The sequence below is a fragment of the Lissotriton helveticus genome, chromosome 12 (genome assembly GCF_964261635.1).
Source record: "Lissotriton helveticus chromosome 12, aLisHel1.1, whole genome shotgun sequence".
Classification (NCBI taxonomy): domain Eukaryota; kingdom Metazoa; phylum Chordata; class Amphibia; order Caudata; family Salamandridae; genus Lissotriton; species Lissotriton helveticus.
Window position 1 is genome coordinate 747,125,697 of NC_136073.1, and position 15,568 is coordinate 747,141,264.

Below are 15,568 nucleotides of genomic sequence, written 5' to 3' on the forward strand. Positions count from 1 at the left end.
TGCAATGTTGACTCAACAAACATCTTGGGCTAACACATAGCTTGCTAAAAGAAACCCTGAGTCTTGAACATATGTCCAAAATGCCCTGGCTGAGATATCTTAGAGATAGTTTTGGCAAAGAGGGGCGACCGGACCTATTTGTAAACCCGTCAGGAATATCGAGGACAGATCTTGCATTTATAAAACAGTCATTTATTACCCGCAAGAAACTGGACAGAGAGGAAAGGGACTCGTTGAAGCCCATCGTGCGCCTCCATCTGATGTTAATAACCTCGCCTGTTGAGGAGCAGTACTTACTCTGGCCATTACCAGCATATGAGCGATTTCTTTTAATTAGGTTTAGGTTTAACTTGTTTCACCTTTTACTGGCAGTCCCTAGGGGGTTTCATAAGGGGATGGTGTTAGCACCCTGTGGCTGCGACAATCTGTCTCCACAGGATTTGCTTCACTTCATGTTTTATTGTAAATATTATGAATTCCCCAGGGCTTTTTATCTTAAACCTATTTTAAAAAGGATGAATTATGCACAAGCCCGTCCTGCGTTATTTTATCTACAAATGTTGAACCCAGAAACTATACCTCATGTGGCTGGTTTTTTAAAAAGTACTATGACGTATAGGAAATGTTTGGATATGTAAGACTGTCAAGAATAAAACCCTGTGTCTTCTGCCCCCCTTTTGATCATCCAACAGCTGAACATTTATGTTACCAATAGCCGGTTTTTATAAATTGTAACTTGTCTTGTGTATTTTTATCTGAAAGTTTAGATTGCTAGTTTTAATGTCATGTGAACTTTTATGGTTTTTGTACAAAAAAAACTGAATAAAGTACTTTTGAATTGAATTGAATTGGATAGGGCAGTCCTGTGAAGTTGCTGTTGATTAACACAAAGTATATGTACCTGGGATGGAGGGTCAGCCCTGCAGATGCAGCTTGGCAGCTCCAGCCCACTCAACGACCACCGATTCTCTACATCATACAACTAATAAACATAGAATTGTGAAATGGAAAAATAATCTTGGCAACTTGAGACTGCCGGGGCAAATGTGCCTTTGCAAGTAAGACAATCTTCCCTTGTCCCTTTGATCTTCGAGGTGCAAAGGCGTGTTTCGTTGAGAGTGAGCTTGTGGGCAACCCTCTCTCAAAGTATTGTGATGTTTACTAAAAATGTTTTTGTATCGAAAAATAGAGAGGTCTTGTCCTAAAATAAAATAATAAGTTGATTAATCAGGTGTTGTAGAAGGTCATTATATTATGTGTGGAATTGGGTCCGATGAAATTCAATACAAAAAACTAATCTCTTCTCCTGTCCTTGTCTCCACTAGGACATGTCTACAGCGGACTCTTGCTGGGGCTGGAAGCCTGTGGCTCATGATGATCTCTTTGCGCGGGCATACCACACATGCACTGCGGTGCAAGGCAAGCTATTTGTGTTTGGTGGAGTAAAATCAGGAGGCCCCAAGGAGGTTCCACTGGGTGATGTGGTGACCTTTGACCCAGAACAGCAGTTGGTGGAGAGAGTGGCAGAGGACAGCAGACAAAGTCGCAGCCACCATGACGCCGCAGTCCTTGGAGGGCGGTGGCTAAGCGTGGTTGGAGGTTGGGACGGCACCAAAAGGGTCTCCTCGGTATTCAGCTTTGATACAGAGAGCAAAGTGTGGGACACGTGGAGTGAGGGTGCATCTAACGACCCACCGGTGGGTCTCAGCAGTCACACATGCACAAAGGTGTCTGATCATGAACTGCGGATCGTCGGGCGGGAAGGTGGACTGCGTACCCAAAGACGCTACGCCAGCGTGTACACCCTACGAGTTAACGCCAAAACCAAAACCTACTGGTAAGTTTCGTGTGCCCTTAGGACAAGCCATTTCCTTGTTTACAGGATAAATACCTTAAAGTACAAAGTTACATTGTATAGTAATTCTTAAAGACCACAGATGGTAACTTGGACCTGAAATGTAGGTACATTTATTGCAAAAGGCTTAAACTCTACCGTACATTGATTTCAAGATGGTATCTAATGGCATCACAGATATACACTGAATGGGATACAATGAAGGAACCAGTAGCATACACCTCAAGGGTAAAAAACAGCAGATAAACAAAACTTCTCAGAACTATTATTTAGTGACTGTCAAGGCTAGGCCACTGTCTGGGGCTCCAGAACGAGCCTACAGTCTGTATCACTGTCAATGCTTTGTGTTTCCGAAGGATGTACCAGATTGGTCAGATAATGACTATCTAAAAGGATCTGTCTGCAACTTGACAGTCTGAAGATTAATTCACATGACCTGTAGTGTGCACACAAGAGAAGAATTTATTGCATAATGTATCCCCTGGCAATTGCAAGTCACTGAGGAGTTCCATGAACATATAGAGGAACAGAGCCGATTGAAAAGTTCCTTTATATTTTTTTTTTTGTAAATACGTTTTTTATTGGCATTCTGAAATAGAGGGAACATCTAGTACCACATTACAGTAATACACACCGGTTCCAAAATACAACATAATCAGTGATATTCATGCCTTTTATACTGTAATCTCTTTTTGCACCCCCTCAACAACCCTCCCCACCCCTGTCAGTGCGCCCCGCTCAACTCATATAAATGTAACAACCATGAGTACCCTCCTTCTAGTAACGTGCTCAATTGTACCCATTAATGTTACGGGGACAACGTTAAAAGAAGAAAAAAAAAACAGTCCGCAGGAATGTGGGCCACCCATTCAACCCCCGGCTCTACGACACAGGCTCCTCCTCGTCACTCAACCCATCCGCCGGTCTCTGCAGCTCGGTCACAAGTGCCTCCCATGCCCTAGCCACTTCCATTGCCTTGTCATTATCTAAACGATTGGCTTGTTGCAGTCGGAGAGAGCTCTCAGCACGCGCCCAGCGCAGAAAGGCCGCCTTCCACCGCGCATAACTAGGGCCATCGCGTGAGTTCCAATGTAAGGTAAGTTCTCGTTTGGCCATAATTAAACCCAAATCACAAAACTTACTAGTGACTTTCGTCCGGGGGGGTGCGGAAACCAGAGCAGCAAGCAAACGCCCATATCCACTTCTATCCGCCGATCCGTGATCGCGTTCAAACAGGTCACCACCGCAGTCCAATAAGCCGCCAGCGTTGCGCACGACCAAAACATGTGGGCGAAGTCTGCTCCGTCTGTGCCGCATCTTGGCCAGAGGGACGTGGCGCCCCCAAAATATTGCGAAATCTTGACAGGCGTCAAATACGCTCTATGAAGCGTAAAAAATTGGACCAGTTGGAACCTAGCGTTCCGCGTGCCCTTCCAGGCACGCCGAACCAGTTGAGGCCACGTCGTTTCAGGGATGGGCCTCTCAAGATCCAATTCCCATTTGCCTCGCAGCACATCCAGGGGCAACATGGCCTCTGTCGAAAGCCTCCGGTATAGACAGGTAACGGCCTTGAAAGTACCAGCTGCCATGACCACATATTGGCAACCCAGAGAAGTCGGTGGCTCGGCAAGGCCCCCACCCCAGTGTTTCTGGATACTGGCCACCAGGGCGGCATGTAACAAGTAATCCCCCCGCGGGAGGCCATAAGCGTCGTGCAGCTCCTGAAAGGTCAGCAGCGCCCCATCGCGGTATAGGTCTCCAAGCATGTGCAACCCAAGTTCCTCCCAGGTTGCCAGCGCCGACCAATCCCCACCATGTGGGAGGGCCGTGCACATCCCCAAGGGAATTTCCTGGGCATATAGGCGAGAGGTGCCCGCGCGCCTTTGACTCCGGAGCCAACAGAGGCGAAGAGTGCGCTCCTCGAGGGTAAGGCGGCCTAATTCGAGCTTCTGGCCCAGCACTATGAAAGAGATGACATGTCTCGGAAACAGCCGACCCTGTGGCCCTTCCGGACCGCGAAATTCGCGAGCCACTGCTTGAGTAAGCCATTGGAGTTGCGCCGCCAGATAGTACCACTCAAAATCTGGGACCGCCAACCCCCCATCGGCCCTGGGACGCATCACAGTTGTTAAAGCGACCCGGTGTCTGCCTGATCCCCAGATGAATCCCGTGGTTAAGGAGCGAAGTTTGCGAAATACCGACGTTGGCTCCCACACCGGCAGGGTACAAAATAAATATAGTAGACGAGGAAGAGCAATCATCTTCAGCAATGCCACCCGACCTGCTACCGAGAGAGGTAGGGTTCGCCAGAACCCTATGGAACCCTGTAGATTCCTGATCGCTCTGTTGATGTTGCCTTCCAGCAGATCCAATGGAGTGTGGTAGATCTGAGTGCCCAGATAGGGGAGGCAACGGTGTTCCCAGCGAAGGTTCCCCTCCATCCGGGGTTCACCGTCCTTCGGTGTTACCGGCAAGAGGCACGACTTCCCCCAATTGACCCGCAGCCCCGAGAGACCGCCGAAGTGAAGAAGAAGGCGCTTGGCCCCACGAAGGGAATCATCGGTATCTGCCAAAAACATCAACAAATCATCTGCGTATAAGGTGATGTAGTGAGGGTCGCCCCTCAGTGCCAGGCCCTCATAGGTCCGTCCCATCCGAGCATGAGCCGCCAGCGGCTCAATGGCCAGCGCGAAGAGCAATGGGGAAAGGGAACAGCCCTGACGTGTCCCCCGGCCAACCGGATACGCCACCGATATCGCAGCTCCCGTCTTCACTCTAGCCGTGGCCGCATTATACAGTAAAGCCGTCCATTTCACGAATCGTTCTCCTAGCCCAAACACCTCCAAGACCCGGAACATGTGTGGCCACTCCACACTGTCAAATGCTTTTTCAATATCAATCGAAAGCACAGCGGCCTCCGGGAGCCCTCCGAAATCACCACCCATGACCCGCAACAGGCGGCGCACACAGGTGGCCGTGGTGCGCTGGGGAATGAAGCCCGCCTGGTCCGGGTGGACCAATGAGCACATATGGGCAAGCAGCCGCTTCGCGAGGACTCTGCTCAGAATTTTGTAATCAGTCGTGAGCATAGATAGGGGGCGGTAGGACAGGCAAGAGCCGGCCTCTCCCCCTCGCTTCAAGAGGGGTATTATGATGGCCTCCCGAGAGGTTGCGGGAAGAACGCCAGCATCCCATGCCTCCCTATAAACAGCGTGCAGCCGCGGGGCCAAGACGTCAATGTAAGCCGCATAGAACTCAATCGGTAGACCATCTGCGCCAGGGGTCTTGCGGCGAGCAATGCATTTGATGGCCGCGCGTATTTCCCCCACAGAGATCTCGTCGCCTAGCTTGTCCCCATGCTACGGCTCAAGGCGCGGCAACTGTGCGGCGGCCAGGAAGTCATCTAGTCCCTCCGGTGCATTGGGCATCGTGCTCTGATACAGTCGCGCATAGTACTCATAAAACTGACCATTGATGTTGGTTTGGGTGTAGACTAAGCGCCCCTCCGCCGTGGTTAAAGCCAAGATCGGGGTGCCACGGGCCGCAGGATTGGCCAGCCAAGCCAACAGGGAACTCACTTTATCGCGCTCAGCGTGCGCCCTAATAAGATACTCCTTATGATCAAAGCAGCGGAGTCGCTCCATCTGCACCGCGACCTCCTCGCGGGCGGCTGAGACAGCCTCGTGAGCGTCAGGATCGTCGTGGCCAGCTCGCTCCGCTGCGCACAACCGATCTTCGCCATGTGCAAGGTCTTGCAGGAGGGTCTTGCGGGCCCCCGCCGTGGCCGAAATACAGGCACCTCTAATCACCGCCTTGAAGGCGTCCCATTCAAGGGCCCTACTCGACGCGGTACCCTCATTCGCCGCAAAATAGCCCTCCACGCTGTCTTGCACCGAGGCCTTAAAGGCCGAGTCCTCTAGCGCCAACGGGTTCAACCGCCACGTGGGAATAGCCTGGCGCTGCCTGAACCACCGGACCATCACCAAGCAATGGTTATGGTCAGAAATTGTTCTCGCCAAATACTCGCTGTGGCGGATCAAGCCCTGGACATCCGGTGAACAGAGGACACTATCAAGCCGGACATGGAGATCGTGCGGGGAGGAATAGAAGGAATAATCCCGCTCAGCGGGGTGCTGCGTCCGCCAGGCATTGACCAATCCCCACATAGATTGCCACTCCCGTCTCCCTTTCTCCATCCTATGAACCGCCGACTGCGCAAGCGGCGGGTGCGACCTGTCCAACTCCACATCTGTTACCGAATTGAAATCCCCCCCAAGGAGGACTGTGCCCGCTAAGACTGTCGCCAATTTCCCTGATAATCGCGCAAAGAAAGCCGCTTGCTCCACATTCGGGGCATACACACTGCACAGCGTCAAATCCCTCCCGTCAAGCCTACCCTGTACAGCCACATATCTCCCATCAGGATCCACTAACGTCTCCAGGGGCTGGAATGGGACCCCCGCCCTCACCCAGATTAAAACTCCCCGCGCAAAAGCCGAGTAAGTAGAATAAAACAGCTGGCCCCGCCACCTGCTCTGCAGGGCCCGCCCCTCGGTTCGGTCAACATGCGTCTCCTGCAGAAAAGCTACTTGGATCCCTCTGCGGACTAGGTAGGCATGCACCTTGTGTCGTTTCAGCATGGAATTCAGCCTCCGTACATTCCAAGTTACACATTTCACTTCAGGTAGGGTCCCCATTCAAATGTGTATAGACATCACGAAGAAAAGTTCCTTTATATAGTCATGAAACTCCAAACAACATCATCATTTTTTTTTTAATTAAAGATGACTAGATACAGCTCAACTTTTTTTTTTGAGGGGGGGAGGTTGTTTTATATAGCGCGAACTCGACCTGAAGGTATTAGAGCTCTTTACATGAGCACCAGTTGCTTTACAGATGGACACATTAATCTTGTTAGGCATGTGGAGATTAAGCGATTTGGCCCGAATCACAAGATGTTGAGCGTCCCCGATGAGACCTGAAACCCGTTTCCTAGCTTCGGAGTTGACCATTCTAGCTGTTACACCACATCCTCTCCTCTACTGACAGTGATAAGTAAATAAGAAAGCCTGTATAGATATAGATATTAAATTCAGAATTAATCCCAGTTTATCAACATAAACATTTATGGATGGTTAATCAATATTGAAGAAATATGACGTTTGGATTTCAATAATGTCTAGTTACTGTTACCTCGCCTTGGAAAACGAAACCACTTTTGATATAATTTAATTGGCGCAATTGATATAGTCATTATTTGCTGGTTACAGTATGTCCCAGCATCAGAATTCCCCCACTTGCCCCCTATTATAATTAGGGCTCCCGATTTTATGGTATTTATTTTTTTGTCATTTCCATCTGTTTTTATCCATATTTATTTTTTGTTAACTTTATCTATATTTATCCATATTTATTATGGATTTTGTGAAAAAAGTAAAGCTGAAACTGGTATATTTCCACATTTATTTAACCAATACATATGCAGTCATGCTTGAACGCCTCTCAGATTTCAGTGATATGAACACCCGCAGAAGATAAATCAATTAACTTGTATGAAAAAATGCACATTACAGTATCAGCCTTGTGCATAGCTACTGCTGTTTAAGCCTCTTTACTAAATATCTCTTTATCCTCTGTGGCTAAGTAGCCATGCTGTAGTTTATGTTTGTTCAAACACCTGTCTGTACGGAATAGTCATACCCTAGAACAAGTGGGAATAATCCACTGTTTAGAGGATATTTTGGACCCTTACAAATGTCTCCGTCAAAGCACTGGTCATTACATTTTGCCCATGGCGTACAAACATAAATTGACTGATGAAAGCAACACAAGCTGCTTCTCCCAAAGGTGTATTAAAAGAAGCATTGGTAAAGTCATATATTCTCGCCTTTGGGACCTATTAGCTTTGCCAGTGGGTTTTAACCATGCTGTACAGCATAGAAAAGCCACAAAATAAAATGGTAAAAAGGGTGCAGTGTGCATGCTCTATTATTCATGCATGCCTACAAACTGATGAGGGCAACATTTGTTTATCTATAAATACATACAAGATGGATCTGTAAGTAAGGAAAAGAAATGGCAGTAGCACAAAAGGGATTATAAGGCAGACAGGTCAGTAGCCATTGCTGCATTGTTCTCTGCAAAAAAATTAAATAAATAAATACATTTTAAAAAGCAACAATTGGCGGAGGAGCAGTCAGCAGTAGGGAGTGGGAAGGTGGGAGGAGGTAGCGACGGGAAGCTGAAGGATAAGAAAGGGAAAGCAATGGGAAGCTGGTGGGAGAGGGAAGAACAGTGCTGACTGACTGACTGAAGAGCTTATAAAGCGCACTTTTGCTGAGGCGTCTTGATGCTGGGTGAGTATGATGCAGGCAGCTAATGGATCTTTAAGACCTTGAAAAGAGCCAGGTCTTTATCAGTTTCCTGAATAAGGCCCTGTTGGACTCTAACCTAATTGTCACGGGGAGGGAGTACCATAAGATGGATGCTTGGCGAGAGAACCCATTTCCTCCCCATATAGCTCTTTTTATTCTAGGAACACATACCAATCCTGTGTTGGCAGAACTGAGACAGCGTTGGGGCTGGTATATAGAAAAGAGTTTGAATATCCGCAGCCCCACCTCCGTAAATAGCCTTGTGCAGTAGGCATAGGGCTTTAAAATTCACTCTCTGACGGACTGGAAGCCAATGTAGCTGCTTAATCACCGCTGATGTGGGGTGGTATTTAGGTAAACCAAGCAGAACCCAAGCCGCTGCATTCTGAAGCGATTGAAGTTTGTCAAACCCTAAATACAGGGCATTGCAATAGCCGACTCTGGACAAAACCAGAGCTCCGACCACTGTTTTCCTAAGTGACAAAGGAATAAATGGCAGGATTGTCCACAGGACTTTTAATTTGAAAAAACATGCAGAGGAAACTTGATTTATTTGCGAGGCAAGTTTGAGGTCCTTGTCAAGCACAAATCCAAGGTTCCTGGCCTTAGGCATAGGGACTGGACTATTGCCAGCCTCGGGAGGCCCCCGGGCCTGGCTCCATACTGATGATAGTTGACTGAACTCTAGGACCTCGTTTTTTTTCTGTATTAATATTTAAAAACTTCAAGTTCATCTGTGAGGCAGTTACGAAACCTGTCCACTGTTAGCCCCACACTTTGTGCCAATGATACCACTAGTTGGGTGTCGTCAGCGTACAACACCAACATAAGGCCATGTTCTTTAATTACTCGTGCCAGGGGTCTGACATATAGATTAAATAGTGTCGGGACAAGGCCGAACCCTGTGGGACTCCACATGGGAAGTGGAAGATTCCTGATTTCAGGAAATTCCCCGGAACTGGTGATATCATTTAGTAGGGGGGTCAAGGAAGAACTTACTTCTTCCGATACCAAGTGTAATATATGAGGGGGGCACGGGTCCAGAGGCGATCCTGACTTGGTATGTAACAACAGGTTGGCAACTTTATTCGCTGCTAGGGCGGAAAAACGTGACAACCTATGCAGTGATGTCCGGTTATCCAAAGAATCTGCACTGTTCTTTACCAGGACACATGCTGCAGTAGCTAGCCCATTGTATACCATTTGAACTTTATTTTGAAAAAAAACCGGCCATTTGTTCCACAAAATTTTGGTTCGGCGAAAATACTCTGTCACACGGGCATTTGGATAGCGCTGTCACAGTTTTGAACAGCTCCTTGGAGCAGTTTTTCGCCTCCCGGATTTTTTCAGTGAAGTAGACAGATTTGGCGTTTTTTATGTCTGCCTTATATTCTTCTAAGGCGTTATTATAGTGCTGAAGGGAGAAGCACGTGAGCGCGAAAGCAAAGCTGAGTGCTTGAAACACACGAGGGCAAGCCCTTCGCTGAAGGAGGTGCATAGAAGCACTCGGGTGAGAGAGAGTGCAACATAGAGCGCAGCAGAGAGAAGAGTGGCATACAAGAAAGACAGCTGCAAAACACATGCACTCGCATGGAGAGCTAAACCAAAGAGAAAAATGAAGTTCTTTAAAAATAAGCAGTGTAAGGAGAAAAATAAAGAGACTATGGGGCACATGCATCATTCTAAATACCGGTCGCAAAGGGGCAGATTCACAGAATCTGCCCCTCTGCGAATGGTATTTTTGTGTTTGGGATGCATAAACCCAAATGCAAATTCGCAAATGTAAGTAATTGCAAAAATTGTGATTACTTAAATTGCAAATGCATTAGGGAATTGCAAATTGTGATTCCCTAAATGCAATGCATGATGCAATTTTAAATTGCAATTTCGCAATTAGGGATCGCTAATTACCATAAATTTTTAAAGTTGATTGTAATTTGCGAAAACTTTGAGAAATGCACTAAAGTGCATTTTTCAAAGTTCCATAGGGCATGTGTGTGTGCAACATGTGGTCACATCGCAATTTCAGGGGTGCATCAGGGTATCCTTCTGGCACCCTTGCACCTCTAGGCCCATAGGAATGAATGGGAAGCTATTCCTTAATTGCCAATTGTAGTTCGCAATTAAGGAATATGTAGGAATCGCAATTTTTTTAGCGATTCCTACATGCACAAGGAATTATTGCCCACATGCATCAAGCTTTTTTCCAATCGCAAACGGTGCGAATCTCAAAATTCGGCCGTTTGCGAATGCAAAAACCTTTTTTGGGATGCATCATTTTTTTTCTTCATTTTTCGCAATTTTTGCGATTTCTTAAATTGCGATAGCATTTAAGAAATCGCAAATTTTGCGATTTCTTAAATGCTTTGCATGATTATTTTTCATTTGCGAATTCGCAATTTGGAAGGGGAAAATTACCATGAAGTAAACCTTCATGGTAATTTGAGAAAAGTTTCAAAAATGCACAAAAGTGCATTTTTGAAACTTATATTTTACACACACACATGCCCTTGGGACATGTGTGTGAGAAAAATTTACTTACGTGACATTTCAGGGGTGCATGGGGGGGGGTCATTTGGACCCCCCTTGCACCCTTGAAATTGCATTCTCATTTTGCGATTCCTTAATTGCGAATTTGCAAAATGAGAATGCCTTCCCATTAATTCCTATGGCCCATAGGAATCAATGTAATGCGATCGCAAATAAAGAAAATTAAGAAATCGCAAAAACGTTTGCAATTTCTTGATGCATAGGAATTTGCGATTCCTTAATTGCGATTCCTTAATTTTCGCAATTTAGGAATCACAAATTCCTACAATGATGCATGTGGGGGGTATGATTCCTAAATAGAGATTTCTGAAAAATCGCTATTAAGGAATCGCAATTCCTTATGTTGATGCATGTGCCCCTATGCTTGAGGACAGGGACAAACATAGAAGAACAAGGCAAGCATATACGAGGCTAAATAAAATAGCAAGCTAATGACAGGGACTATAAAGTCAACCTGTGGTAAACAATAGGCAGGGTCGAGGCCCACTCTATGTCCAAAATAGGTCTTTCTTAGTTTGCACGGTCTGGAAGACGAGACCTAAAAGTTATAAGACTGTGTAAAACGCCAACAGCAACCATAATATACAACTTAACAATTATAAAATGATCAGTAGCCAATGGCAGTGATGAATTTGTAAGTAGCAAATATTTTGCTGCTCAGTGGAAGATGGCTGTAACAGACTCAAAAAGGACTACTGTCCAAGCTACTGCAAAGGAAAAGCAGCATATATCCTGAATAAAAGGCTACCCCTTTGTTAGGGCCTTTCATGTTTTATTGTTGCTTTTGGTAGGTACAAGGAGGAGCCGTCCCGAACAGCATCAAGATCTGGGCATTCCGCCATGCTGCTGCACAGCAAGGGCCGAGACGGGAAGGACTCTGGCTACAAACTGCTGGTGTTCGGAGGTCGAGACTCATCAGATGTAGACATGGCTGGCCACTGGAGCAAGGACAAAATGCATGTGAGTGGTGATACTTGTGCTGGGAAAAAAGGAGTCCTCTGCATTAAACATTGCACTCTTCTCCATCCACTCTCCTCTAAAACAGGAATACATTTGTATTTTTAACTAGCGGCCGACCCCACAATTATGTGCTGCAATCCTTTGTCAATGAGATGCTCAAAAAACAACATAGTGCAACTGCAGAGTTGCAAGATTGGATATAGAGTACTTAGTATACATTCACAAACTTCATGATGCAGAGACCATTTTCTTTTTTAAATGTACTGATCCGAGATAACAGATGTATATAAATCAATCAATCAATCAATCCACTTTTTTCGATTTTTGTAAAATTCATAAAAGTACAAAAAGACAAATACAAAGACAGAAACACATCCTTTAAAAACCATTTGGTCATCTCAAAATACAATAAAAGGCGAGTACCCAGTTAAAAACATTACCGTTGCAATTCATACACAGTCTAGACCAGGACCGGTCTTACTTGTACAAAACCTTTACCCCTCAGTAATGGCATTATGAACCTCCTCCTAATGACATTGTAATAATCACAGAACATCATGAAATGTAGGGTATTCTGTACAGAAAAATTATCGCAATGACAGGGTTCAACCTCCCCTGGCTTACACCACCCCTGGAAATCACCCAACACCAAGTGGATCAAGTTGAAACGGAATCTTGTCAGGAGCCAGCGGTGAAAAGGTTTAGTCACCGAAGTCAGGTAAGGTTCAGTAGACAAGGTGGTTTTAGTCAAACAGTGAGCCCTAGCTAATGGTTTCTGTAGCTCCAACATCGAAATATTTAAAAAAAATGTTTTGACCCACCTCAAGTCCTGCTTACAAATCCTATCAGGGGATTAAAATAATTCTGGCCGTCCTATTTTAAAAAACATATGTTTAACATATGTCAGCCACTTAATTTCATTGGCTTTGTCCAGATTGATAATATCTCGCAGAATCAACAGATTCAATGTCAACTCTGGATTAAGCCAAGTTTTGACCCAGCACAAAAGAGGAGCTAAACTCATAATGTCTGATACGTAGCCCTGCCCTAATTCTTGATGAATTGCATAGGTGGGTGTTGATTGAGGGACGGACAAAAGGCTACGGAGAAATATAGTTTGAGCTATCTCGACCCCTGGCTGTTGTTTAAAACCCCAAATAGAGGAAACGAACGCGGCGATAGGCACACACTTTGATCTATATATTTTCATAATTGCCTCAACTGGCTTAGCCCCCAAACGTTGAGCAAACCCTAATAAGGCTGTCGTCGATCTACTTAAAGCCAGTCTCTTAGCCTTATCTTGGGGGACCCACGAGCCTTTGTCATCGAATAATACTCCGAGGTAAGTAAAGGAGGAAACCCTGGACACTCCACTCCATTACAGAAAGATGACTTCAATTTCCTAGTTTTTTTGCCAATGGACATAATGTGTGACTTCCCATTGTTCACAACCAGGTCTAAAGACTGCATATATGATCCAAAAGCGTCCAGGAGCTTCTGGAGACCCAACGCAGTACATGCTAAAAGGACGGCATCATCAGCGTATAGGAGAAATATTCTCCTACACGCGGGATGTCCACGGTGGCCTCCTTTAAAGATTTATCAAGTGCATTAATATAAAGAGTAAACAATAGAGATGCCAATATGCACCCTTGGCGGATGCCCCAGGTCCGATTTAAAAGACTCGGTACAACTACCGTCTTGGGAGGTCCTAACTGACGCATATAAGTCCCGATGGAGATCAGCCCAAAAATAAACTAAACGTGGCTCAATGCCCATTTCTAGCAGAATGTTCCACAGCCTAGACCTGTTAACCAGGTCAAAGGTTGAGGATAAATCCATAAAGGCCATATGTAGTGTGCCTTCTTTGGCCACAGTGTACTTGCTAATTAATAAGTGCAAATTGAGGCACTGGTCCATAGTACTTCTTCCATGCCTGAAACCATACTGCAGGTCTGAAACAATCTTATTTTCGTTAATCAAGTCTGTAATCTTAGCTAGGACCACTTTCCCTAAAATTTTAACCGCAGATTCGATCAGCGATATGGCTCTATAGCATCGCTGGTCCCCTCTCTGACCCTTCTTAAAGACTGGGATGATAGATTGACTCCAATATGCCGGGAAGGAACCCCTGCATGCCAGAAGCATAAAAAACATTTGCCAATATTTTTTACCAGAATTTAGGGTTTGCATTTTTTAAAGGTCCGCCGGAACCCCGTCAGGACCTGGGGCTTTATCACCCATGGTCTCCTTTATAGCTTTCTCAATGTCGATCTCACTAAACACAAAATGGTCTGTTCCCAGTCGAGAAGGAGGGCTGGCAATAGGGATCAGTGTGTTAGTGGACTCATAAGATTGCCCCAAAATGAGCTGACCACGGTGCCTCTGTTATGTTGCACTCCTGCACATCATTATCAGCAGAAGAAAAAAAAGGGGCATTAAGAATAGACCAAAATTTGGAACTATCTTTTAAAATCTCTACTGACAAGAGTGCATTCAGAGCCTCTGTTTTAATTTCTGCTTTCCGTGATTGTACCGCTAGCTTATACTGCTTACGGAGGCTCGCTACCAACCCCCTATCTCGTGGTACGCTTTTCAAAGCTAAAATTAATAGTCGATGTGCACTCGAACAGGTGTTGTCAAACCACCTATTACCCTGATACCCTTTGATCTTCAAATTAGTCGTAAGATCTGCTGCAATCTGGCTACAGATGCCCTCAAAGGCTTTGAGGATCAAATCTTTTGGATTGGAGGAGTCTATACACGTGGCAAGATTCCCTTCAGCCTTTAAGCAAAAATCAGCAAAAAAGGTATCAGGTATTACTTTAGACCATTTTAGCCTCCTCCCCTGAGCACGTTACCAATTTTTTTGCTCCACATTTTCCCCCACCCTGTCCCATGATGCCAGTCCCGCTGTCCAATACTAAAATAACAGTATTATGTCTATCTCTCATAGGGAAATAAAAAATAAAAAAAAGGTGTACAAAAGCACCTTGTAGTGAAGGGCAGCCCGGTAGTAAATTGAAGTTATCGGATCCTCCGAAGAAGTAGTGGCGATCTTGAGGCTGCAATATGCTTGACGGTCCCGCCAAGCATACTACAAGTTTTCTCTCTACCACGGTTTTCATGGCGGTTCCTCCTCCAAGAAAACTGTGGCGGAGAGGAAACAAAAGGGGGCCCTGCAGGGCACCCTGTTGTCTCTGGGGGAGGCACATGTTCCCCTCCCATGTGCATGTACCACAGTACCTACATGGCATGGACTGCACCAGTCCATGCCATGCAGGTACTGCCTTTGACATTCCCATTGCAGTGCCTAGATCCTAAGCACTGACGCTGGGATTCCAAAGAACCGCCCACCAGTGACTAAAAAAGTCATAATCTGGTGGGTGGTGCGCATACCAGTTTGGTGGTGTGGGAGCTGGGTGGCGGCGTGGCGATCCCGCTCCTGCACCACCAAACTCTGAATCAGGCCCTTAATAAGAGGGAAACAAATTCATTTGACAAGAAAGACAACCAATGATAAGCAATGAACTAACACAAGCATTTGCAATGCAATAGGTCTCGCATTATGAAAGTTTGAGCTATTGGTCTTGTAAATGACAATTTTTTTATTTATGTGTTGATTTTGAAAGTAGCTAAATTAATAGCTTTGTCATTTTCAATGCCAATAGTTATAACTTTCGCACATGTGACGACTATAGCATTTGTAATGCAACATGTTTGGTATTTACGTGACTTAGATGTATTGATATTACAAATAGCAACGGCTTTTAATTTTTTTAAATAATTAATACTTAAATAAAAGTGATTGTAATTTATATTGGCAATA

General features: G+C 45.5%; 1 protein-coding gene across 1 annotated transcript in view; it reads left to right on the plus strand.

The window, feature by feature from the left end:
- Window positions 1–1,328: 1,328 nt before the first annotated feature.
- KLHDC9 (kelch domain containing 9) overlaps window positions 1,329–15,568 on the plus strand; it is a 53,278-nt gene continuing 39,038 nt past the window's right edge. Inside the window, exons 1-2 of the mRNA XM_078669430.1 lie at window positions 1,329–1,837; window positions 11,571–11,739. Of these exons, the coding sequence (XP_078525556.1) occupies window positions 1,329–1,837; window positions 11,571–11,739 (678 nt within the window). The remainder of the gene's footprint in view (window positions 1,838–11,570; window positions 11,740–15,568) is intronic.